Genomic DNA, 12718 nt, shown 5'->3' on the forward strand with positions numbered 1-12718 from the left:
TCGACCGAGCTGAATTGAACGCGTCGTAATTAATTGAAAGTCCACCGCAGTTTAATTCACAATGACAAACAATGCGTTTGCTCATTATGCATGAATGTCACTCGCGCGATTTACCACCAAACACGCGTCCCCATTACTCGGTCATTATCAATCAAACGCAAATATTTGCGCAGCTGCGTGATGAAGTGCGACCGGTGAGAACAATAAATCAACAACGACCAATCATAGGATAGTTGGTGCATCAAATCTGCTTGAAATAAAATTTAAATTGACTCATTATTAATGCTCTTTTTCCAAATTTACAATTCCGTTTTGATTTTTGTATAATTCAGAGAAATAATTAGGAGAGGAAAAGATTTTATTAAAAATCCGCTTATTTCCGATTAATGAACAAAACGCCTCTGCAGCAATTAATTTGCTGAAATTACTTGGAAGTAACACAATCAGTTGCGTAATAAAATGTTGTTTTTCCTGTTTGGCTGAAAAGCCTGTTGACGTTGAATTCAATGTGGGCAGTGAAGGCAACATACATATTACTTTTTGCGAGTGTAGGAGTACCGAGAGCAGTCGTTAAGCTTCAGCGTGGCAAGCGAGTGCCTCAATCATTTTACACACAACTGTGCTGAGGGCTGAGGGTGTTACTTTATTCCAACAATAGCACCGAGTGGGTGACAGAAATGAGAAGTAGCAGCTGCTGGACATAAATTGTGGAAAATGTCAGGTTGAAACACAAAACTCAGGCTGGAAATGAGGCTAATTTTTCTTTTATTTTACAAAAACAATTGGATTTTCTAAATTTAAATTTCAAAAGAAAAGTGAAATATGCATTGAAACTTCCCACAATAACTTTGTCTTCGATTTAGATCATTTCATAACAAATTTCTACCAAAAACTAAAAAAAAAATATAGAATTGAAGTGACTATTTTAATATTTAAAGGGACATGTTTTTTTATTGTGATGCAAACTTTTGTTTGTTTTGTGCAGGTCTGAGTGGCGACAACTTCCGGTTTGACCCGCAAGGCGACGGTCCAGCGCGCTACAACATAATCCACTTCAAGCAAGTGAGCCCCGGCGTGTTCCGGTGGTTGAAGGTCGGCGAGTACTGGGAGGGCGAGTTGCGTCTCAACATGTCAGGTGAGAGCGGAATTTATTCATTTCAACGTGCCCTGTCACTAGCACTGAACACGCCTCCACGCGAAAACTGATTTGCTCAATTATCGGATGCATTGCGACGGCACTAATCAAATCCTCCACCTACACACACTGGCAGGGTCGAGTAATTCGCAATTCTGCGAGCGTGCAGAATGTTGCAAAACCAATTTGCAACAATGGGACGTTTCTGCGCGCGCGTGTGACATTCAGAAAATTAATTAATTAATCTTGAACTGAGAATTTCTGCTCAAAGTGAAGCTCAGCAAATTACTAAGCCTCTTTCAATATTAATTTTTTTTAAATTGAAATTTACTTTTGATTGAACATAAGAGAGGATTTATTTATTTCGCATTAGTTTCTTCATTAATAACAGGATTTTCTTGAATATTCCATTATTTTCGCGTTGCAAAATTTGTAGACTACACATTCTCGCTAAAAATAATCCAGTGGAGAAAAAGTTTGGCGAGAAAATGAAATTTCACATTAATTTTGTAACTAAAATTAGTCTAAAAATAAATTTTGTGCATTTCCATAATAAGTCAATTGATTCGTCTGTGTTTAGTGGTGAAGGTTTGAAATTTATGGATTTAGACCGAATAAAAATTTGTTTTCAAAATTATGCACTAAAGGAAAAATGTATTTTTGTAAGGAGTCCATTTCTTTAAAATTCTGGAGATCAGCCATTGAAATTTTGAAAATTTACTGCTACTGGAAAAAATATAGACGATTGATAGAAAAGTTGAAAATCGTATTTATTTTTGTTTCAAATTTCTATAACTTTTAATCTGCACCTTTTTTTAAATAAAATCTTCATTTTTCTGTAAGATTTTGGCAGTTTAAATTTTAATGAAAATTTAAAAAATGGCAATCAGAACTATCAGAAGCAGTGAACTTTTGAATTGAAAGCTAAAACAGCTCAATACACTTTAAAAATGTTGCAAATTTATTATAGAAAAGGTGGAAGGTTCACTTTGAACTTTGAAATTCTGCATTCTAGCTTGGTCGCGGTGTCACAAAAGAACAAAGCGAGAACAAAGGTTGTTCAGTTTGATGTGTCACGCGGCCGCGCTTGGCAAAGAAATCCCGATTGAATATATATTTGTGCTCGGTCGTTGTTTGCATTTCATTTTTCACGTGCGGTGCATAAATTTGTGTTTTATTTTTGCAGAGATTCAGTTCAAACTGGGCCAGCCACAGTCGCCGGTGTCTGTTTGCTCGCTCGAGTGCGAACTAGGCCAGGCGAAAAAGTACTTGGAGGGCGAGAGCTGCTGCTGGCACTGCTTTAACTGCACTCAATACCAGGTGAGAGAAAGAAAGCCAACTTTTCACACCCGCCACTTTTGCGCTGCCCCACTTGCTCCCTCATTTTCGTCTCGGCTGCGCTGGATTTAATGATGAACAAACTCGGCACACAGGCCGTCTTAAAGAGGCCGTGTCAGGCCCAACGAAAAATCAATTTTTAAATTTAAAGTTGTTTCACCTGCAGGTATCATTATTATCATTGAATTCCTTTGCCAACTGTTTTAAAGGTACTTTTGAAAATCCGACATTAATTCTGAACTTTAAGAAAATCATTTTATCTGCTTGTTTTCATTTTTTATTTTTAATGTTCCTTCTGAAAAAAAGGATTCAAAATTTTATTGTGTTTTTTTCTAATTCAGATTCGGCACCCGCACGACGAGACGCAGTGCCAGTTGTGTCCGCAGGGCACGGTGCCGGACGAGCGGCACACCAAGTGCGAGCCCATCCCTGAGGAGTATTTGCGCGCGGACAGCGGCTGGGCGATCGGCGCCATGGCCTTTTCGGCGACGGGCATCGTGGTGACGGCGCTGGTGGCCGGCGTCTTCCTCCGACACCACGACACGCCCGTGGTGCGCGCCTCGGGCCGCGAGCTCAGCTACATCCTCCTGCTCGGCATCTTCCTCTGCTACGCCATGACCTTCATCCTGGTGCTCAAACCCAGCGACATCGTCTGCGGCGCTCAGAGGTATACACAATTTTTATTTACCAAATTAAACTTAAAATGTGGAATTGATATAGTAATTTTGTTTTGACCATTCATTCAATTTTATAAAATTTGGAAACAAATTTTAAAAAGTGTTGAATTCGTCCTTTTCCTTTTTTGTGAGCTATAATCCTTCATTATTAATTTTTTTAATATGGAATTCCAGTTCTTTACAAATCAATACATTACATCAATGGATAAATTTTTAAAAATTTCTAATTTTAATTTTTATATAGCAATTTATTTCCAAAGAAATGAAAAACCTATGCAAATAATTACAATTATTAGAAAATATTAGCAAATATTAGAAAGAAAACTTAAAAAAAAAAACTATCAATTAATCCCAATAAACACATTTTCAATGATTCTTGCGTTTCTTTTGCTTTCTGTGAATATTTTTTGTTTTCTTTAGCCAAAAAATAATTGCCTTCTATATTTCAGATTTGGAGCTGGTTTCTCCTTCACGGTGGTGTACGCGGCACTGCTGACCAAGACAAATAGGATATCGAGGATTTTCAACGCCGGCAAACGGACGGCGAAGCGGCCTAGTTTAATTTCGCCCAGATCGCAGCTCATCATTTGCTCGGGGCTCACAGGGTTTCAGGTGAGCAAGGACCAACTGCTAATGGGATTTGCAGAGGGTGTGTAGTGAGGATGGCTGAGCAAACAGCCCCTTAACTACACGGCCAATTTGTCAGACGGACTCACAAACGTCTGAAATAATGCAGCTCTCAATCGCCCAGATGAAATAAGCAAAGGGCTATTTGTTTTGCCGCCGCCGCCGCCGCCGGCAAACTTTACTAATAACCCGAGGCACTTTGGTGATGTTTGCGAAACAAACACAACTCCAGTGGTGCTCGCTGCGTTATTCTAATTTCCAAGTGGAATTTCCAAAGTTCATTGAAAATTTCACGGAATTTCAGAAGAGGAAATTTATCAAATTTAATATATTGCTACAGTTGCAGCGCAAAAAATACAAATACTTTCAATTCTAAAATTTTTGAAACTATAAATATTTAGGTCAAAATTTGAAATAAATTATTCGATGAGCGTATACTCAATTGAAACGAAAAGATTTTGTGAAGAGAAAAGTTAAAATTAAGAATTTGCCAGTGCAATTATCAATAGGAAGTCTTACTATTTACTGAAACTATGCCTAGAGGGTTAGTTCATAAACGGCAAACCCTGCTCGTCCCGAAATTATGTTGGTACACGGCTGCCGTCAGAGCCATGGGGCCTTATGGCTCTGGGAGGTAGACATCTTTTTTTTGGCCAACATAACAGAGCTGATGAGCAGGGTTTGATAAACGGGCAATCAAAAGTACCCGTGTATAATATTTAAAACTAAAAGTTTTATTAATAATTAAAAGCCTTTATAAAGATAATCTATTTATTTTATTTTACTCAATTGTATTTAATTTATTAGGATTATTAGATTTATGTGTGGCTTTTTATAATTTATTTTCAAATTTTGTCATTTTTTAAGAGAACGAAAAGATAAAATTGTACTTGTTAAAAAAGATTAATTGGGATTCTCACGCGGGCTGTGTTTGTTTGCTTGAGGTTAATAATTTTTTGCTTTGCAGGTACTAATTAATGCTGTTTGGATGGTGGTTTCGCCTCCGTCGGCAATTCATCACTACCCCACCAGAGACGACAATCTCTTGGTTTGCTCATCAAGCATCAACGCTTCCTACATGATTTCGTTCAGGTAAAGGAAAATTAAATCTGCCGATTGTCCTCTAATTTAGATGTTGATGAAGCTAAAATAAATTTTAAGAGCTGAATTTTCCAATTTATTTTGTGAAAATATTAACTATTTAACTGAAATAATTTAATTTTTAATACATTAATATATTTTAAATTTAAATCTTGTGATTCTTGTTGTAATAAATCTTCAATGAAATTATTGACCTATTTTCTGTTTAAAATTAAAAATAATTAACACACAAATTTGCTTGTTTATATAATTAAATTTAATTTTGTAATATTTTTTATTCAGTTTTTGATGAGATAATGAAAATTAATATATATATTTAATATATAGATTGATTGAAATAATTGCTACCTTTCATTCAACTATTGTTTGAATTATGCTAGATATTTAAATAAATCATAATCATTGCATTTAAAATTATTTATATTCGCGTCTTTTCATCAAAATTAATGCTTTCTGCTAAATTTTTGGAATGTTTTAAATGTGAATAAATTGCAGCTACCCAATAGTGCTGATTGTGATTTGCACGGTGTACGCCGTGCTGACGCGCAAGATCCCCGAGGCGTTCAACGAGTCCAAGTACATCGGCTTCACGATGTACACGACGTGCGTCATCTGGCTGGCGTTCGTGCCGATTTACTTCAGCACGGCCAACAACATCGCCATCCGCATCACCAGCATGAGCGTGACCATCTCGATGAGCGCCACGGTGACCGTGGCGTGTCTGTTCACGCCCAAGCTGTACATCATCCTGGTGCGGCCGGAGCGAAACGTGCGCCAGAGCATGATGCCCGTGCGCTACTCGGCCGTCCGCGGCGTCCGCCAGCAGAGCGTCAGCGGCCCCGCCGGCGTCACCAGCTCGGTCGTCGGCGCCGGAAACCTCCTCGGCGTCCTCCCGCCCAACCATGGCATGGACTCTGGATCGCACAGCGAGGGTCAGTCTCACTTCATTGTTACTTCATTTCAAATTATTATCTTATTTCAAGTTTTAACTTTATTTTAAAATAAAGTGTATGGGAATTAGTATAATTTTAAAATAAAATCATTTATTTAAAAGTATAGTTTTGTTTAAAACTTATTTCATAGAATTAGTTTTATTTAATAGTAACAAAATTTTAATTGGCAATATTTAATTATTTTATAATTTAGCACATTAACTTAAGCAAAATTAATAAGCTGCGTTCGGGCTGCGTGCGGGCTGCGTGTCTATTTTTGCTTTGATGAATACATCTTTAAATGTTTCTGGGCAAAATAAATAAGCAATTTGTTAGATACAGATTTTTTTATTAGCTTTGGTTTTCATCTATGTTCTCATCTACATGATCCTCAAAAAATTCTGATTTGAAAAAGTCTTTTAAATCTCCCCCACTAATATTTTGTTTTGATCAAGAAAATCGAAGAAATTATAGATATATTATGCACTTATTAATTATTTAAAATCAAAAAGAATCATTGAAGGAGATTCAATAGACTTAGCTCTCCCGGGATAAAAGATATCCCGGGATAAATCCAAAGCGATAAAATTTATACCACTGTCCCAGGTTAAATATTTTTTGTCCCGCCTTCAATTTTTTGTCCCCAAGTCATTGAGGGATAATTATCTTTTCTTAGCCCCCTCTACGGGATAAATATTTAACCCGCGATAAAATCAAATCAGCTGGTAATTAAAATGATTAAAATATCGTCAACATGCTCGCAAACTTTTTAGATTTTGGCTAATTGCAATGAACAAAAAACTTTTTCAAATCAGAATTTTGTGAGGATGATGGAAATTAGGGCAAAATTGAAATCCAAAGCTAACACGAAATTCTGTATCGAACTTAATTTAAAATTGCTTATTTATTTTGCTCAGAAATTTCTAAAGACCTCTTCATCAAAGCGAAATAATACAAGGATTTTTTTCTTTTGAAATTTTGTGCACGTAAAATTTCTCAAGTCTGAAAAGTTAAAATTCTCAAAGTTATTTTTTTATTTGTAGATAAATTAAATTCGGTAATTTTTTTTTATTACATTTAACAAATAAAAAAAGGAAAAAAAATTAGTGAACGTGAAAAAGTATAAGAAAAACGAATTTGCTTTTCTTTCATCTTAAGTGTTTTCTAAGTATTTAAAGACATTTTCGTCAAAGTTAATGTGGGCAAATAAATCTTTTTCTTATGGCTATCAAATCAAGTATTGAACCAGTGACTGACTGACTGGCTACAGCTGCCGGCTGTCAAAAGTGCAACTGCAATGAACATGTGCAGCTCATTTGAGGTGCTCAAATGTGCACCTGATATGAGGTGCTCAAATGAGGTGCTCATATGTTCACCTGATATGAGGTGCTCATTTTAGGTGCTCATATGTGCACCTGATATGAGGTGCTCAAAAGAGGTGCTCATATGTGCACCTGATATGAGGTGCTCATATGTGCACCTGATATGAGGTGCTCATTCGAGGTGCTCATATGAGGTGCTCATATGAGCACTTCAAGAAAATGATTTTATTTTACTTATTTATTACTAGCGGCTGACCTTTTTGTTTAAAAATTGACAGCAAGGTCAGCTGGTTCAACAGTTGAAATAGTTGACGGCTTTTCATGGTAAAATTGTTGGGATGTTCAAGCAAGGTGGTATATAAATATGAAGGGAGAACGAGCTTTGCGTGTTTTAGCGCATTTTTGGTGTTGTTTGGGAGTCGTTTGGTAGTCGTTTTGTAGTGAGTTTGTAGTCAACTTGGAGTCGCTTGCAGTCGTTTTGTAGTGAGTTTGTAGTCAACTTGGAGTCGCTTGCAGTCGTTTTGTAGTGAGTTTGTAGTCAACTTGGAGTCGCTTGCAGTCGTTTTGTAGTGAGTTTGTAGTCAACTTGGAGTCGCTTGCAGTCGTTTTGTAGTGAGTTTGTAGTCAACTTGGAGTCGCTTGCAGTCGTTTTGTAGTGAGTTTGTAGTCAACTTGGAGTCGCTTGCAGTCGTTTTGTAGTGAGTTTGTAGTCAACTTGGAGTCGCTTGCAGTCGTTTTGTAGTGAGTTTGTAGTCAACTTGGAGTCGCTTGCAGTCGTTTTGTAGTGAGTTTGTAGTCAACTTGGAGTCGCTTGCAGTCGTTTTGTAGTGAGTTTGTAGTCAACTTGGAGTCGCTTGCAGTCGTTTTGTAGTGAGTTTGTAGTCAACTTGGAGTCGCTTGCAGCCGTTTTGTAGTGAGTTTGTAGTCAACTTGGAGTCGCTTGCAGTCGTTTTGTAGTGAGTTTGTAGTCAACTTGGAGTCGCTTGCAGTCGTTTTGTAGTGAGTTTGTAGTCAACTTGGAGTCGCTTGCAGTCGTTTTGTAGTGAGTTTGTAGTCAACTTGGAGTCGCTTGCAGTCGTTTTGTAGTGAGTTTGTAGTCAACTTGGAGTCGCTTGCAGTCGTTTTGTAGTGAGTTTGTAGTCAACTTGGAGTCGCTTGCAGTCGTTTTGTAGTGAGTTTGTAGTCAACTTGGAGTCGCTTGCAGTCGTTTTGTAGTGAGTTTGTAGTCAACTTGGAGTCGCTTGCAGTCGTTTTGTAGTGAGTTTGTAGTCAACTTGGAGTCGCTTGCAGTCGTTTTGTAGTGAGTTTGTAGTCAACTTGGAGTCGCTTGCAGTCGTTTTGTAGTGAGTTTGTAGTCAACTTGGAGTCGCTTGCAGTCGTTTTGTAGTCAACTTGGAGTCGTTTTCGACTCTCAAACGACTCCCAAACGACTCCCAAAATGCGCTAAAACACGCAAAGCTCGTTCTCCCTTCATACCACCTTGCTTAAACATCCCAACAATTTTACCATGAATAAGCCATCAACTATTTTGACTGTTGAACCAGCTGACCTTGCTGTCAATTTTTAAACAAAAAGGTCAGCCGCTAGTAATAAATAAATAAAAAAAATCAAACATTTTCTTCGCATTGGCTGAGTGTTAATTGCAGTTGCACTTCTGACAGCCGGCAGCCGTAGCCAGCCACTGGTTCAATACTTGATTTGATAGCCATAAGAAAAATATTTATTTGCCCAAATTAACTTTGACGAAAAGGCATTTAAATATTTGGAAAACACTTTTAAGATGAAAGAAAAGTAATTTTTTTTTTTCTTTTTCACGCTCACTAATTTTTTTAATTTTTATTTGTTAATTGTAATTAAAAATTATTTAGCGAATTTCATTTATCTACAAATAAAAAAATAAGCTTCAGAATTTTAATTTTTTAGAGTTGAGAAAGTTTACGTGCACAAAATTTCAAAAGAATTAATCCTTGTATTATTTCGCTTTGATGAAGAGGTCTTTAGAAATTTCTGGGCAAAATAAATAAGCAATTTTAAATTAAGTTAGATACAGATTTTTGTGTTAGCTTTGGATTTCAATTTTGCCCTCATTTCCATGATCCTCACAAAATTCTGATAATTTTATCCCTTTGGATTTATCGTGGGATATCTTTTATCCCGGGAGAGCTAAGTCTATTGAATCTCCCCCATTACTTCTTGAATCGATAAATTTGTTGCTGTTTGCCCACATATATGCTTCATAGATATTCAAAAATTATTTTTTTTACGTAAGCTGCTTGAATTTAAAAAGAAACATACTAATGTAAATTTAAAAATATGTATTATATAAACTTTAATTTACATTTTTTGATAACTGTTTTAAAAATTCCAATGTATCTTCATTTAAATTAATTTATTTTGTTCATTATTTCCATTTTTTGTTATTTTGTTTAATTTTACACACAATTAGCTGCAATTAGCAGTAGATATAAAAAATATATTCATTATAACATTTATTATTAGATTTTATGAATAATCATTTGCATAAACTATTGTTTCTATATTAAGCAGATTAAAAGTGATTAAAATTACATTTTTCGGTCTTAAGCTCACTATATCTTATCATTAAAAATAGAAATTTGATAATAAATTGTTGATTATTATATTAAATATGACATAACAAATGGAACTGCTGCAATTTTCCCAACTCGTCTCTGAAGTCTTATCTGTTATTTTTTTTCAGTGGGCCAAAACAATCACGCGTGCAAGCAGGTGACGACGCGCGGCACGCAGACGCTCAACTGCGTCAACAACGTGAACAACGGGGTGCCGGAGAAGGTTGCGCCGGCGGAGAAGCACGTGACGATCAACAACTCGACGGCGCACACGGTGCTGGGCAACGGACCAGTAAGTAATAATTCTCAGCCTAACTCTGCAGCGGCTGCGGACGATCAATGCAAAACTGATTTGACTTTGTAGCAGTACGCGCAGGCCGTTGACAGGCCCCTTCAAGAGACTGACCTTTAGCTAATGAACCTGTTGAACGTCACTGTTGTCAGTGACGTCAAAAAATACGTGTAGAGAGGACACTTGTTCCGTTCAGTGTGACAAACTCTAAACATATGCGTGAAAATAACCAACAAGTGCGTCATATTTACCAGACAAAAAGAAAGAGAGAAATTCCTAAAATACTCAAACTTGGGAAAAGCGGCGTCGAAGACTTTGACGGTGGACAAAATAATGTTCTACCGTTTTGCTTTGTTCACCCCCCAAATGTTATTAAATATATCTGAAAAAGTTTTAACAACTCGGCATCAACTGCCAAAACTGTTTTTTAAGAGAAATAATTAATTTCACCACCCGCGAGAAAAGAGTTTACTATTTGTACGAGGGCTGACGCAGAGTTAGGCTAACCCTGAAATGTGCTGTGATATATTTTAATCGGGCAGACTCTTCGGCTCGGACAAACGTGTAAAAATCTGCTAGTTTTGTAAAGAGGAAGAAAGAGTATAAATTGTTTTCACGCCGTAACATTTCCCTCTTTGACGAGTCAGCGCGTGTTTTTAAACAGAAAGAGACAAACTTTGGTTTTAGCTTTAACACATTTTCTTGCTTCAACTTTGAATATGTGTGTCTGTGCGGCAACTTTTTGCTGCTTCGAAAACGTGTCAAAAAAAACAGGGAATAAAACGTAAAAAATTATTTATCGATGCAAAATTGTAAATAAAACTAGTGGTAAGTGTTGACTTATCGTGCTGTCTAGTCAACCGGTCTAGATTTTAGAGCCAACTGCGTTGACGAACAAGTTTTTATCAAACGTTTAAAAGAAATTTAAAACTATCTCCAGCATTTGTGTATATTTGTGGGGCATAAGTGTTGTTGTTGCCGTTAATCTCTAATGCGAATTTCTATCCGACTGCACGTACAAATGTGTCAAGAGTATGTATAATATTTGTTATGTACAAAAAAAAAGGTATGTGAAAATATTTTGGAAAATAAGAGACTCAAAACGAGATATGTAGTGTTCTTTCCGCAGACATAGAGGTCAGCATATCCTGAGCCCTAGCTGGTTTCTATCAAAGTTGTAAGGACTCTACGTCACTCAGTTGATGATCAATACAAATAATACTCTCTCTTTGTGAGTGTTTTGCTCATGCCCGTTTTTGGATGAGTGAGATACGATGAAAAAAAAAATAATATTATATTGCACGTAAATCGAGAGCCAAAAACGACAGAAGAGTGGGTGGAAAATACCTTGCTATTTGACACCAAGAAACCGACGATTTTCCTATATTTTCAAACAAGCATAAAAAGAGATTTAAACGTTCCAAGAATTATTTGAAAAAAAAAAATGACATTGTATGCCATGAAAAACAAGGACGTTTCTTAACTTTTAATCTTGTTCTATGCCCCTCGAACTTTGGCCAATTAATTTTTAATGTGGAGTTCTAATCGGTGGGCCCCTCCAAACCCCAGAATTACGCAGAAATTATTATAAAACTCCCCGACAAACCTCCTCCTGTGTGCGGGGACCATACTCAAAAGTATGTAGACAAAACTTCGCTATGTACTGCTGTACTACAACTAACTATATAGATGTGCAGAAAACCAAGACATATTATTGATGTATGCTCAAGGAAACGACACGATCGATGGCGTTGTTGCGAACTCGGCGAGATCAAACGAATCGAAATCATTGCGGAATGATTGTTGTTATGAATTGATTGATTCATTACTGTGTTAAATTAATTCTATGGACGGACGAAATTTGCCAGCGGCAGAAAATCGCTTGTTTTCACCTGGATTGTTTTCCGCAATTTAAGTGTGTCGCGACATTGGCAAAATAAAGACGCGATTAATTGTTGAAAGCGCCTGCGTTTCATTTCGCGGCAACCCGCTCGACTTTTACGTCAAGCGGATTGCCTAACTATTGCAACCGTCGAACAAGAGACTTGAACGCGTGGTTTTCCCGAGACTTGAACGACCAGCATGTGCTGCGATCTGGACCAAACTCGGTGAACTTAATAAAGAACACTTCAAAGTTGGCCACGGCTTTTCATAAAAAAAGCAGCTGTGCCCTCAATTTGTTCTTATCCAAGTCTGAGAGAATAATTAATCTTATTCATGTAATTATGGATTTGTCTCCAAATCAATTATATTTAGCGGAAAAAATCCATTTTTAAATAATTCCTTTTTGCGTTTACTTTTTGATGTGTCTAAAATAAAAGATGTGTGTTCATATTATTATAAAAAAACTATATTGATCATATTGCTGAGAGTTAAATTACATGGCACATATATTTTGTTTGTTCCACCTAATTTCTTATTCCAGTCATTCTAGAATATGATTTGAGTTTAAATTTATTTAAATAAATTTATTGTTGCGATTCGTCGTCGCTTGGAAATTTTTCAAAATAACAAATATTTGCATAATTCATGACTTTGAAATAATAAAAGATTTTCCAACATTCTAGAAACGTGAAACATTAAAACACAAAGTTTACACGTTTCCCTATGTCAGCTTAACTTCTCTTATTTTGAATATTTCCTCTTTTTGCGCCTCATTCTCGGCCGCGTTCAAAAAAACACCCAGAGCTGCAACGAGTGTGT

At 36.6% G+C, this 12718-nt stretch overlaps 1 protein-coding gene across 3 annotated transcripts in view; it reads left to right on the forward strand.

Annotated features, from left to right (window-relative positions):
- Positions 1 to 11969, forward strand: part of LOC132199469 (metabotropic glutamate receptor 4) — a 69956-nt gene extending 57987 nt beyond the window's left edge. The window contains exons 5-12 of one of the 3 annotated variants that reach the window (XM_059624197.1): positions 986 to 1135; positions 2322 to 2455; positions 2815 to 3140; positions 3600 to 3762; positions 4745 to 4869; positions 5374 to 5810; positions 9852 to 10015; positions 10088 to 11969. In XM_059624197.1, coding sequence (XP_059480180.1) covers positions 986 to 1135; positions 2322 to 2455; positions 2815 to 3140; positions 3600 to 3762; positions 4745 to 4869; positions 5374 to 5810; positions 9852 to 10015; positions 10088 to 10135 — 1547 coding nt within the window. In that variant the 3' untranslated portion in view covers positions 10136 to 11969. Of the gene's footprint in view, positions 1 to 985; positions 1136 to 2321; positions 2456 to 2814; positions 3141 to 3599; positions 3763 to 4744; positions 4870 to 5373; positions 5811 to 9851 lie in introns of all 3 variants that reach the window. The other 2 variants (XM_059624198.1, XM_059624199.1) reach the window with 2 other exon arrangements.
- The last annotated feature ends 749 nt before the right edge of the window (positions 11970 to 12718 follow it).

This window comes from Neocloeon triangulifer, unplaced genomic scaffold (genome assembly GCF_031216515.1).
Source record: "Neocloeon triangulifer isolate White Clay Creek 2 clone unplaced genomic scaffold, ASM3121651v1 ptg000014l, whole genome shotgun sequence".
Taxonomy (NCBI): domain Eukaryota; kingdom Metazoa; phylum Arthropoda; class Insecta; order Ephemeroptera; family Baetidae; genus Neocloeon; species Neocloeon triangulifer.